Source organism: Triturus cristatus, chromosome 6 (genome assembly GCF_964204655.1).
Source record: "Triturus cristatus chromosome 6, aTriCri1.1, whole genome shotgun sequence".
Lineage (NCBI taxonomy): Eukaryota > Metazoa > Chordata > Amphibia > Caudata > Salamandridae > Triturus > Triturus cristatus.
In genome coordinates this window covers 1,708,770,423-1,708,784,850 of record NC_140589.1, presented here as the reverse complement: position 1 = coordinate 1,708,784,850, position 14,428 = coordinate 1,708,770,423, and the positions used below count along the sequence as shown (strand labels likewise).

General features: G+C 43.1%; 1 protein-coding gene across 4 annotated transcripts in view; it reads left to right on the top strand.

Annotated features, from left to right (window-relative positions):
- The window catches only part of GPATCH2 (G-patch domain containing 2), a 569,031-nt gene that overhangs the window by 408,500 nt on the left and 146,103 nt on the right, over positions 1 to 14,428 (top strand). For all 4 annotated transcript variants that reach the window (XR_014963203.1, XM_085612932.1, XM_085612934.1 and 1 more), the window contains exon 8: positions 2,116 to 2,174. Coding sequence is in view for 3 of the 4 variants with exons in the window: in XM_085612932.1 (XP_085469058.1) it covers positions 2,116 to 2,174 (59 nt within the window). In the remaining variant the exon portion in view is untranslated. The remainder of the gene's footprint in view (positions 1 to 2,115; positions 2,175 to 14,428) is intronic.

Below are 14,428 nucleotides of genomic sequence, written 5' to 3'. Positions count from 1 at the left end.
ACATCTCCGTCTCAGATCTGGTTGGAATTTGGCCTAATCTATCAAGAGCTAGTACAAAAAGGCTCTATACTGTACATGTCACTATTAAGGAACTCAGCCCAGACATCTTTGCATTCTCTGATATGGAAACAAACACAAACAGGCCTTCTGACAAAACAAACAGCTGGGTACAGGCTTTTTGAGTTGGTCCTGAAGGTCCTAAAAGCACGTCAGCTGTGGGAATAGGCCCTCCTTCATAATTCTTTTAAAATAGTCTTAAAGTAACAAAGAGGATCTTGTGGAATAGAGAGAAACAAAATTTCAGTAAAAGAAGCAACGTAGAGATGTCTATGAACTCCTATAAACAACAGCATCCACAGACTTACTTAACAGTCCTACTCAAAAACTTTTATAAAATCAAGCTGCTCCATCTAAGCTTTGGGCTGTTTTCAAACCGGACTCTGTGCGCCAGACATTGAGAAGGTAACTTTTTCAGCAGGACTAACCTGTTACCTGTAAACAGCTCGTGCTCCATCACAGTCAGCCTGAACTTGTGACTTTCTCCCGGTCTAGCAAGACCAGATGACTCGGAGTGGCGCTTTGTGATTTTAGGCACTATACTTATCTAAAATTTTGAAAATGCATATCTACAGTTCTACTAATTGGATTTTTGCCATTTTGGTCTCATTTTATTTAATAAAATGTAGACAATTCTTTTAAATTGGTTTTGAGATTTTTCCTGTTTTGTGTTTTCACTTAATTACTGTTTGGATGCTGCATAAATACATTACACATTGCCTCTAAGTTAAGCCTGAATTTTGTGCCAAGCTATCAGAGTAAAAGACACACAATTGATGGATGGAATGCAGAACAAATCAAAACATTCACCCCCAGTCAAGAGATCTTGGTTAAATCCATCATTCTTTTGCCCACCATGCCACCCCAGTTTAGACCTGGCCTGGCAGTTCGGTCTGGACTGTTACCATGGGGCACAGGGTCAAGACTGATTGCATATGGCTGGGTCCAAACTGGGGTGGCGTAGTGGGCAAAAGAACGATGGATTTAACCCAGATCTTTTGACTGGGGGAGAATGTTTGCATTGTCAGCATTCCGCCCATCATTTGTTTGCTGTAACACTTTTGCCCTAAGTGGGATGGGTATGCCCAGACGTGGGTCCTTTGCTCACTGTGCCGCTGGATTCAAGCTAGCCTGGCTGAAAAAGGGTGACATACTCTGAAACCGGTCCCAGGATGCTTGTTTCCGGTCCAGGGAGGACTTGGCCTGGCAGTTCGGTCTGAACTGTTCCCATGGGGCACTGGGTCAAGACTGATTTGCATATGGCTGGGTCCAAACTGGGGTGGCGTAGTGGGCAAAAGAACTATGGATTTAACCCAGATCTTTTGACTGGGGGAGAATGTTTTCATTGTCAGCATTCTGTCCATCATTTGTTTGCTGTTAAACTATCAGAGAAAGCACAGGTTAATTTTAGTGACTTTTGTGGTCCACCCTGACAGAGATTGTTGTTGTTGCTTGAGAAAGGTTCATACCCCTTCCCCAACTCCACAAATGCAATTTCTATCAGTATGGGTGAAGTTGTATCCCTTTCTTCAAAAGAATGCATAATTCTTGTTTCTGCTGTCTGAATAGCAGGGCATTTTTTAATATTGTGGCAATAGTATTTTCTAGTTTATGATTGACACGTTTGAGACTCCAAAGCTATTCTTGAAAATTAAAGCGATATTTACCAAAGAGTATAAAATGTCACTATTGCTATAAGGAAATCTTATTACACTGTAGGACTATTTTTTGATAGATGTAAAAAAAATTAAAATCCATGAGGTCTTTTTTTAATCTATTCTGTTATTTAATAATGTGCATCAAGTACATGGCAAAATGATGGTACTATCTAATCAAATACTAAACCAGTAACAGCAAATTGTAGTTTACAACATGACTATGACTCCACCTTTATCGGGACAGTATATTAATGGCAGCCTTTTGGTGTGTGGTTGCAAATATTATTAAAACTTACTTAAAGTGATCAGCATAAAACCGTCCATATTGAGGAAATTCAAAGTGAGGCTGGAAAAGATAATACGTTTGCAACAAGTATTAATTTTTTTAATTTTTATTTAGCTTCGTTTCCTCCGACCAGACAAAGGGCACAAGAAAAACTCCGAGAAAACAGCCAGCAGGTGAGATACAGTCTTGTAGCAGATGTTTTAATATTATTCCATTTAGGATCATTTTAAATCTAGTTACAATTATTTCTTAACTTCTGTTATTGCCTGTAAGTGATCTATAAAAGACGGTGAAAAAATGTTATTACTACTTGATGTTGCTACTTATTCATATATTTATGCCACAGTTTACACTTGAGGCTGTCGCTTCTGTGGAACTCAGTTATGTAATAGTGGAATGTGGTGGCTTTGCTATTATGGCCAGTCTTTTGTGGCTTTCTCAAGGCTCCAGTACTGTCCTGAGGTTGGTGTAATGTGGGAAAGATCTGCTTTCTCAAGTGGAGCCAAAAAGCTTCTCTGAATGAGTAGTGAATAATATGATCCATCAGTTGGTTCTAGATTATTTCAGAAACCAAGAAACTCAGTCTTCAAAAGTATCTAGAGGAGTGAGGCTCATACAAACACTGCTTGAACTTCAATATTCTTTTTCATGTGTATTTGAAGCAGGAGGCGTTCTTCTGTTTTAAAGTAGTTGACTGGAGTTTACAAATAAGGTTGATGAAATTTATCGTTATTCAAGTTCACATTTTAACTATACACGTTGTGGCTGCTACTGATTTAGAGTTATGAAATTCAATAATAGCAAGGAATAATGCAAAGTAAATATTTTTGTGATATAGAGTTGTTTTCATATAGGCTCTTTTTCGCATCCATGGGAATTAGTTCTCCGATAATTAGTGACATCAGATCTTTGAACATTCTCATAATCTTTGCATTTGGAGGGATAGTTATGATTTGTTTGGCTGTTTTGCGATGTATGGCTTGTGGGGCTATCCATAACTTGTGAATTTCAGTGCTTTTTTGGTTTGAGTTCGTAACCATAAGGGGACTTTAGCTGTGATTATTTAAGTAACATTCGGAGTTTTTTCCCCAAACATTCATTAACCTCTTCAGTGCCCATGACGAGACTATCTCGTCATGAACCCCACCCACTAATACAACGCCCGGCACAGGAGGGGGAAAGGGCGTGGCACAGAAGGGGTTAAGGTGTCATAAACCAAACTGATCACATTCACCAGTTCCCAGAGCACAAAGCTCCATGAGCAGCCAAACCCCACTGAGCACAATGGCAGCCTAATGTAGAGTGGGCAGCCACAGGTACTGGCCGACGGAGTGTCCGCAAGCACTGGCCTGCAGCCAGGCCCTGCACCAACATCCTGATGGTGGTCATTCATCAATGAGCACAGCTTTCATTCATGCCCAGCTGGCTTAGGCGAAGGGGTGGCCTTCAGCTACGACCTACACCCAACCTGCGGCAGGCAGCCAATTCCTGCTACACGCTGCTAAACATTGGGCAGCCAATCCGTACAACCAGGCCATGTTCTAACAAAATAGATAAATAAGGTTTCTTGAAACTTGGTGTAGGTTTTGCAGGCCCTTGAAACTCGTGGAGCCTTGCTGGACCTCCAGCGAGGTTAGTAAATCATCACTAGGTTTGCAAACCATGTGGAAGCTCTAACAAGGGTCCAAGAACACTTAACATGGGTTCCTGGCCCCGTGACCAGAGTTTGCAGCTCTTGAGGAACACGCTGGGAGCCACAAAGCCAGCCAGGGGATCAGTGAACCCCAAAGCACAATCAAATTAGCTTTTTTATTTTAAATTTATTTATTTATTTATGTGTTTTATAAAGCACAAACTTGACCCGTTAGGGTATCAGAGCGCTTTACAGGAAAACATAGCATTGCATATACATGCTTAGAATCACCAGGTAACGGATCGAGTAGGAGGGGGCAGGATACATAAGAGGGAGAGGGCACGTAATTACAGATTACATTCACAATTACTCAGACGAGACAACATATTTACAGGTTACATTTACAATTACTCAAGATAAGTTACCAGAGTTCTTGGTGGGGTAATTTGATAATTCGAAGGGAGGCAGTAGGCAGCCATAGATCAGGTTCATAGTGGTGGTTGAGGCTAAGGTTAAACGAGAACTTTACCTATCAGGAAGGTTTTGGCATCTTTTTTAAGCGAGCCAGAGAGGGGATTCTTCTGATGACAGGTGGGAGAGAGTTCTATATTCTTGGAGGAGCCCCGGAGAAGGCCCGATTGTAAGTTTTTTTCCTACGAAAGCGTGCAGGTTGGAGCAAGAGGTCTCTGGCCGACCGGGAGTTTCTGATTCCTCCGGAAATCACAAGTTTCTGTGCAAGGTATGCAGGGGAGTTAGAATATAAAGCCTTGTGCGTGATGCATGCTAGTTTGAGCTGTATTCTTGCTTCAAGGGGAAGCCAGTTCAGAGCATTCAGGTGTGGGGAAATATGGTCGAATTTCCTTGTGCCGGTAAGTAGTCTGGCAGCCGCATTGAGGCAGGCTTTTAAAGGTGCAAGGGAGATCTTGTGTAAACCCAAGAGTGTAGAACAGCCATATGCCAGTCTAGAGGTGACAAGGCCTTTGACTACCATACTGTTAAACTTGGACGGATCACTTTGGGGCCATGCCACCTGATGCAGGAGGTCAAAATATGCTCTCCCTCCTTTCTTATGGCTTCTTCATGTTTATTTTTCAGGACACAGAGATTGACGCCCTAGGTCTTTTAAGGGGGCGGGGGAGGGACTGTAAACAATGTCCCCATGTTTTAGCCAGCTGATCAGACAGGTCTAGGTTTGCGTCCTCAGGTTAGGGTTCATTAACCTGTAAAGAATGACAAGCAATAAAGCTACCACATCCAAATTGATTTGCTTTGATTACTTTTTTTTTAATTTGTGTCCACAAAACCGGGTTGGTGCTGCTAGATATCTCTACCTTGATTGACATTGTGCTCGACTTTCAAGCCTTCCAGAATCATTTTTGTAATCCTAACTACTCAAAAACTACTGAACAGATTTAAACTAAATCAACTTAAGGCACTTACTTCCTTGAGTAAAGTTCTACTTTTATGCCGTGTTTTGTATATTTACAGTCCTCTGTTTTTCTGTATCAGAATACAAAGAATCTTGTGGTAATTAAAATGGACTTTTTTGACTCTTCTTGTTTTTCTCCTGTTCTAATGGATCTTCATGAAACATGGCATGCCAAACCCGAATCAGATAACCCTTAAAAAAAAAAAAACAATTGCATACGGATTTGTTGAACAATGCTAGTCATTAAGAAAACAAAAAATGCAATTTCAATGTAAACTCTGACCCAGCCATAATCACACAGATGCTATCACCATCTGTATAATATTCTTATATATGTATATTACATAGGCAGAAATAAAGCCTGTATAGTGATGGTTCGGTTCCTGTTACTATAAAAGCCGTTTTGGTTTCATAATAACGTTGTTTGAGATAGTTTCAATTTAACCTTGCTTTCTTTATTAAATTTCTGGGGTTTGTGATAATATAACACATTCACTATTTCCCAAAACAAAACCAGCCACTGGCGGCCTGGGCCCGCTACAGACAGCTTTTGGCCCTGCGCAGTAGCAGTTGGCAACAGTGCCTGGCCTGCACCTAAAACACCACCAACAGTCAGTCTCCTTTGCCCACATTGTATGAGTGTGCACAGCGGAGGTTGGTTAGAGTCTCTGGCCTATTACTAGCTCTTGTTTTTTTTCCTTTAATTTGTTACAGGTTTTACGTACGCTGTTGTGGGGTTTGCTAACTTAGTCTAGACTCACAAATGCATAGAGGTTATCACTCTGCAGTTCACCGTCCAGTGGCGTAGCTGGGGGGAGGTGGCGTTCCACCCCAAGTGGCCCTTTTTTGGGGGCAGTGTTGAGCGTAAGGTGAGTTTTTATTTTTTATTTTTTTATATTGTATTCTCCCTTGTCGTCTATCGCCTTTCCCCCGCTTGTCGTCGTCTGTTGCCCCCCACTCTTACCTGCACTGACCGTCACTGGCTGGCAAACTCGCGTTCCGCCCCGGGCGACAAAAGCTCTAGCTGCACCACTGTCACAGTTCCATGACAGTTATTCAGTTGATGGACTTAATTCTTTTAAAATTTCAGTGCAATGTTCCTTGGAGACTGTGAGTTTGATGATAAGAAGTACAATCTAAATACAAACAGCTTGTCTGTCTGCAGAATGTCAGGCAGGCGCAAATGCAGCTAGAGTAGCTATATATATATATATATATATATTCACACAACAAGGTAGCTCAAAACGAAACGCACTCGAGCTTCAACAGGTTACCAGCCTTTATTTCATCAGGTAAGGAAATGCTTCGTATGCAGGTTGTAATGCAGCTTCCCAATTGCCTTTACGTGTTTCGAGTGTAACTCTTCCACAGAGGCTACTGGTAAAGTTCGTGCTGTGGCGGGCAGCCTTTCCCTAATATAACAAAGTCACGCCCCCAATCCGGGCTTTTTAGAGACTTGTGGGATATGTAGTGCCCAAACATTCACAGTACCATTCAGTGCACTTATCCCTGCCGTTTGAGCCCTGCGTGGGCCCCCGAATCGTTGCATGACCTCAATCCAAAGTTTCAGCCCCACACATGAGAATGGTGTATCCAAACCCGTGGCCCCCTTCCAAACCTGGGGTGGTGCAGTCTCGGTGGAAGAGCGTCCGCCTTTAGATTCACACAACAAGGTAGCTCAAAACGAGACGCACTCGAGCTTCAACAGGTTACCAGCCTTTATTTCATCAGGTAAGGAAATGCTTCGTATGCAGGTTGTAATGCAGCTTCCCAATTGCCTTTACGCGTTTCGAGTGTAACTCTTCCACAGAGGCTACTGGTAAAGTTCGTGCTGTGGCGGGCAGCCTTTCCCTAATATAACAAAGTCACGCCCCCAATCCGGGCTTTTTAGAGACTTGTGGGATATGTAGTGCCCAAACATTCACAGTACCATTCAGCGCACTTATCTCTGCCGTTTGAGCCCTGCGTGGGCCCCCGCATCGTTGCATGACCTCAATCCAAAGTTTCAGCCCCACACATGAGAATGGTGTATCCAAACCCTTGGCCCCCTTCCAATCCTGGGGTGGTGCAGTCTCGGCGGAAGAGCCTCCGCCTTTAGATTCACACAACAAGGTAGCTCAAAACGAGACGCACTCGAGCTTCAACAGGTTACCAGCCTTTATTTCATCAGGTAAGGAAATGCTTCGTATGCAGGTTGTAATGCAGCTTCCCAATTGCCTTTACGCGTTTCGAGTGTAACTCTTCCTCAGAGGCTACTGGTAAAGTTTGTGCTGTGGCGGGCAGCCTTTCCCTAATATAACAAAGTCACGCCCCCAATCCGGGCTTTTTAGAGACTTGTGGGATATGTAGTGCCCAAACATTCACAGTACCATTCAGCGCACTTATCACTGCCGTTTGAGCCCTGCGTGGGCCCCCGCATCGTTGCATGACCTCAATCCAAAGTTTCAGCCCCACACATGAGAATGGTGTATCCAAACCCGTGGCCCCCTTCCAATCCTGGGGTGGTGCAGTCTTGGCGGAAGAGCGTCCGCCTCTAGATTCACACAACAAGGTAGCTCAAAACAAGACGCACACGAGCTTCAACAGGTTACCAGCCTTTATTTCATCAGGTAAGGAAATGCTTCGTATGCAGGTTGTAATGCAGCTTCCCAATTGCCTTTACGCTTTTCGAGTGTAACTCTTCCTCAGAGGCTACTGGTAAAGTCATAAGCAATGAACGATGGTGGCACAAGTTATTGACAGCTCAGTAAACTACTATAGTGAATTTCAGTGTATTTTTGTTCTTTAAACCTTAGGTTTCATCTTATTTCAAAACTTAACTATAACATTACTTTAACCTTTATTTCTTCAGTGAAAAAAAATAAAATATATATATATATCTATATAAAACCGCTTCTGCCAGCCTTCCATTGTCTGTGACCTCCGCCAGCCGCTCCCATCAGCCACCAGTTTTCAGCTTGCTGCCCAGCCCATCTCGCTGGCCCTTTGTAGTTGATGTGCTCCCACAGCTCCTCCCTTTGGCCCTCTGTTATTGATGTGTTTCCCCATGCCTTCCTGGTGGGCCCCATTGTCTTTGTGCTTCCCCAGCACTCCACTTTCAGCTTGCTTCCCCAGCCGCTCCCGCTGGACCTCCATTGTCAACTTTCTGCTCCAGCCCCTCCCACTTCCCTTCCATAGCCAGGTGCTCCTCTATCCCCTCCGACTAGCCCTCCATTGTCAGCCTTCAAGCTTCAGCCCCTTCTGGCGGCTCTCTGTTGTCTATGTGGTCTCCCAGCCCCACCCGCTGAGTGAATTTTTTTCTCTCATGAGACAATTGATTTACATTCTAATTTCTCAAAAACCAGTGAACAGATTTGCACCAAACCAAACAAAGACATTATGCTTTCATGCCAACTTTGGTGTAATTCCATTCGACCATTTTTCTGTATTGGAGGGTATGCTGGGGCCACTGTGATGGTCTCCCCCAGTGACCAGAGTGGCTCTCAATCAATGGATGGCTCTCAATCAATGGAAACACTCTGTCAGGCAGAAGGGTGGTGGGGGAAGCTGACAGGGTCGCCTATTGCCCCATGTCGCTGCACTGTAAGGCTGTTGAAAGTGGGATCTGATAGGGATCTTTACCCTAGGTGATGTTGTGCATGGGACTATCCTCAAATCCTTTCAGACTCTACAAACAGAATACCAGCTCCATCGTAGTCACTTTTATCAGCACCTTCAGCTCCGCCATGCACTGACCTCCGTATACTGTAGCCCTGTCAGACCTCCTTGAATTTAATCCCTTAGAGGGTAAATGCATCATGGGGGATATAGGAGACTTCCAAAATAAACCAGTCACGTATCTCTAATCGCCCAGACACTTTGTCTGGTCTCCGGGGGTTTAGAAGGCGGATGTGGGGGTCTTGGAAAATGAGGACTGGATTGAAGGTCTGAGGGCACACGGGATGGCGGCCATCCCAACCCCATTAGGCTGATCCAATTTATATGCCTCCATAGAGTATATTTCATGTGCAATTGTTTATGGCGTATGGGAGTGATTGCCTCCCCGACTGTCTTCGCTGCAACGTGGCTGATGGAACGTTCTTACACACGGTGTGGGGCTGTCCTGCACTTGACCGGTACTGGCATGACATCCTGCCTGGCTGAGATCCTGACCCGGTCGGTTCCAATGCACCTGAAGCTTACTCTCCTCCATATTACCAACACACTGGGTGATAACAGACACAAGCTGTCTGTTATATTTCTGGGTCTGACTCTGGCAAAACCGGACATGTCGAGAGGCTACGCACCCCCCGCCCGGTCCTTGGCGGTGTGGAGGAAGTGGATGGATCATTGAATGTACTTGGAGGTGGCAGTGTACAAGCCCCATGGCTGTCCACAGAAGTGCCCCGAGATCTGCCAGGCATGGGCAGAGTACATTCGCATTGAGGTGGAGCCTGTCGGTTCTATGCGACAAATGGTGAATGCTGAAAACTCAAATGTTTATGAGTTCAGAAGGGGATGGGAGGAAATGAACCTCATGATTTGGTTCCTAAAAATTGTCCTATATCATTTTGCTGGTACGTGAGTGGGGGGTGGGACAGGGCTGAATGGGCACATGCTTATTTATGTTTATGCTTTTTCTTATATATTTTTTTCTTTGAATGTTTTAAAAGAATAAAAGTAAACATGATAAAATCTGGTAAAACCTTTAAATATCGCCTTTTTGATCCCATCTGCTTGACGGATATAAACAAAACTTGCCATATTGGACCCAAATGGAATGACGTTTAGTTTTTGATACAGCTTCGTACAAATTCATTGAATACTGTTTGAGATGAAAGCAAAATAATGCCTTTTCAATGCAAACTCAGACATACCGTTAATTAAAAAAAAAGTATTGTTGCCGCCTGTGGGAGATTTATGTATTAAACAGGCAGCGATAGCACCTGTGTAGATATACTTAGGTCTGAGCTTCCACTGTAAAGCCATTATTTGTTTCTTAATAACTTGAATGCCTTTTGATGAAGCTCATGGATTCTTGGACAAATTTTATAAATCTGCATGAAATTCCCCAGACATTTAGATGTTTAATTTTCTACTATTATGTCTATTTTCGCGATGATTTTGTTGGTGCTGGCAAAGGTGATGGAGGTTAAAAAAAAAGCCCATTCGCTTATAACTTTACCTCTTTTTGATAAATCTGTATGAAAATTAGCAAGTAAGAAGGAAGATATGCTTATAAAGTCTGCAGACTTGTACGGGAGTCCACAGACCCTTATGGCAGCTTTAAAATTATTCTTAAGTTTTCATTGATAAAAAAAAGATTATGTATCTTTCTACCTTATTAGAAAGTGCCTGTGTTTTAGCAACAGGAGCAACTTCCGCTAGTTTGAGAAGAGGAGGGTGCCATTACATTTGCTACTGAGACTTTCAGCTGCATTGTACATCTGGGCCAAGGCTAACAGAACTAAAAATTAGGTCACAGGGCCTTCATGTGCCTCGACATCTCAAAAAAAGGAAGATGAATAATTGTGTCGCTTTTCTCACATCCCCAAGGAGAGAAACATCTTTAAGTTATGCTGGTAACATGCAAACTCTGCAACCTGAAGTTGACCATGAGACACAGAAGAATGAACTTCTTCTATCTTCAAATACGAGAATGCAACTGATGGTAAAGAATGGAAAATAATTTGAAGAATTGCAGTGTGGCCAATGTAAAAAAGAAAAACAACCTCAACCACAGGAAGAAAGAACATAGAACCACCAAAATGTTTTATCAAATGATTGCTACAGCAGATTGAGGAGAACATCTCCCACATTAACATCTTTGCATTGTATGGCACGTATTCCAAATAATATGTGTGAGAAGGTAAACAAAATTCCAGGATTGGGAAAGAAAAGATAGAAACCCTGCATCAATTAAAAAGAAGAAACAAATGTATGAAATATGCCTTTTCTGCATGGTTACCCCAGATTTTTTGCCGTTTGCTGGACACTATATTTTTGCTGGCTTTAGATCTCTAGGCACTTTGCCCTTGCTGAACAGTAATAAAATGTCCGTGCTCCTCCTTTTAACACTGTCAAAATGGCATACACCTAGTTGGTGTATTTAACTTGCATATAATCCTCTAGTATATGATACAAAATGTTCCCAGCACCTGGGCTTTAAAATGCCACTAGTGGACTGATGCAGCTATTGTGCTATTCATTATAGTGGCAGTGCTGGCTGTATTAGTGTAACAACTGCACTTCGGCCTATCAAAAAAGTAAAGGCCTCCCTTTTAAATATTAATAAGTCACCCCTATGTAGGCTTTGTAGCCACAAGGCAGGGGACATGGTATTTAAAAGAAGAACATGTAGAATTTACTGTTAGCATGTCCTTACACTGACTGACTCCTAAAAGCTATTTTTACTGTAGGAAGGCTGGCAGGCCCATAAAGAACCACTGGGCAGTGGTATTAAATACCAATACTCTGGAATGGGACCAGGTAGAACCCTAATTAAACAACTATTTCTTTAAATCCAATTCCATGATGATGTGTGATTGTTAATAATATTAAGGGAGAGTAACTTTTACAAAGTTACCCTTTTCCTGCCCGAAGTTCCTGGAGGCTAATTTGCATTGGCTCTCCTACTACTTACAGCCAGTAGTTAGCATTGAATAGGTGTAAAATGCTTCCCAGGAGCAAACAATAGGCCCACCGAATGGGCAGAGTGGAGGCTGTGAGCATCCTTTTTTACACTACAGTGTCTTATCCTGCCTGACAGGTCTGCTAGGTTCACATATAACACTTGAGGCATACTTGAAAAGGGAGAGAACAGACTACCAGGACAATTCTTATAGCTCCACTGTCTAGTTGCTAAAGGACTCTGCTTTTGTCTGACCAGATGCCTGTCTCTGGGTTTATTGTGAGTATAGTGGCTGCCTCAAAATGGATTTTATAGTTAGATATGGGAGGGCACTAGGATTCTCATAGTACACTCACCACACACACACATCCAGCTCACATATGTGTGGCTGAAGACATCTTGAAAATGCCAAAAGTGGGTAGGGTTGGCCCCAGGTACTTTTACCCCATTCGTTAGTACATACCCAGGGGCCTTTCTCACTCACTAGCTCGTTCCAGGCATAAACATGGTACTTCCTGGCACCCACTTCAGAGCACATCCTGGACATGAAGAAGACTGGACCTCTATCTGTGATGAGAGACGAGCCCTGAAGGACTGAACCTGCTCCCTTTCGTACCCAGGATAAGGACATGGACTCTAAGGGTTAGTCGGCTGACCTCCTGTGTAAGCTACAGGGCCATAACAACCAAATAGTTTTTTTCCTGGAAGTACCCAGCTAAACAGTAGCAACTGGACCTCGACTGGACCCGACTGGGCACCCTGTGAGTCTCTTAAGTGCCTACTCTGAGGTCCTTAGGTGCTTTAGAAGTGTGCTCCTGTGGTGGATTAGGATTTAAAAGACTAAAAGCCTGGTTTAAATTATGGCAGGCGGCCCGTCCTCTGCCAAGTCGACTTAGTAATTTGCTTCATTGTCCTGATGGAGGTGCTGACTGCTAAATTTAGAAATGTCCACGGGCCCAGTGGACATTTCTAGCATTGTCAGGAACCGCCATCATGGTGGTTCCTGCCAATGCATTGGAATTTTGCCATATGGCTCCCTCATGGCAAACTTGTAAAGATTTTTCTTTTTCAGAAAGAAAATCCCAAAGTAGAATTTTTTTTTAGTTAAATTAAATAAATGTGCCCCCCTCGCCATGGTAGTTTCCTCCCATGGCAGTGGCTGCATTGAGCACTTTTCAATGCCACTTACCACCCGTTTTTCCTGTGGATACGAGCATTAAAAAAAAGGCTATATGCCTTTCATCTAAATAAGGTGGGTGTACATATAGCCAAACTTCCAATGACCCTTATTCCGTCGGGCCTTTAGAGAGGTTTGGCCATAGCGTAGATGAAGTAGTCTCTGCAGTCGTCAAACTATTGTCTGCCCATATTTAAATCGGGAGCACAGACCATAGTCTTGGCAGGGAGGGGACTCCATAAGGGTTGCACTGAATTTCCATCTCCATCAAGAATTAAACGGGGCCCAGATTTAGAAGGTAAATCTTGTACCAGGATGGACCCGATTAGTGTGGTTTTTCATACTATTACTACATAAATCTTTAAAAATTAATATCTCAGATTCCCCTTATTGGAATGATTAGGCCTCGTCATTCTGTTTGTGCATGCATGCATGATGACATATTTGTATATATGCATCAACATACATGGACATGCCTGGAGAATGAAGGTGGTATCGGTTGTTTTTTTGTTTACTGATCCAAGATGGCAGATGCCAGTTAGATCAGTAATGAAAAGGTATTTGTGTGAAAACTTTTAGGACTGCAGAGCAGACCACCAGCAAATGGCAGTTGCTGGGTCCACCCAAAAAACAGAAATTTAAATGTTTTAGATGACCATGAGGGGTGACGGAACAACAAAGGAGTGGGTTGGGGTGAGCAATGAACAATAGGCAGGGGCAAAGGAAAAATGGGAGGCGCCCAAAAGCACCCTTTGGAATGCGGTGCAGCCCGGCAGCAAATGTCAGCTGCCAAGCCCTCAAAAAAGAGTAAAATTAAAACATTTATTTCAAGGCCCACGGGAGGCAGGGAGCAATACCGTAGAGGGCGTGAAAGGGAAGCAATGGGGTGGGATATTTGAGGCAGAGTAAACAGAAGACTAGAGAAAGAGCAAGAACACACATCCCGTGGAGTGCTTAATAAGTATGAAAAAGGTAGTCCCCTCAATGTGAGCTGTGGAATGACCCCTTTGGTCTGTAGAGACATATCCAGTGACATTGTTGAAGTAACAATGCTAAGTCTTCATCTTTAATCAATCCGTGTGAATAAAGAGGCTTTGTACTTCAAAGAAAAGTAAGCATCTGTCTCCATAAAGTAAATTGTCACTTCTTGCAATCCATAAACGACAACTCGAGATTCTGTCTTGTAAATTGCAGTCAAAATGTGTCTCTTTGGCTGTATCTGGCTGAGGAGGGAATCCCTATTCACATCTGAGCAGAGCTCGTTGGTGTTGTGATGATACAAATCACTTTGTTTTGTTGCACAGATGTGACAAACAGAATTACAGCTGCTCTTCAGCTGGTCTTCTGAAGGGAGAGAGAGATTCTTTCTGCTCCCTTTTCCCCTACCATGTCATCTGCTGTTTGGCAAGGAGTCCTAATTTGTAAAAGAGACAAAACTATTTGTCGCTGTTACAGGTTTGCCAAAAATAAATGAAATCATTAATTACTGCATTTTTGAGCAGCTGTTAATACACTGGGACAAGAAAGCTGAACATTAGACTGCTGTTTAATTACACGAGTTGAACGAGGCTCTTTTAT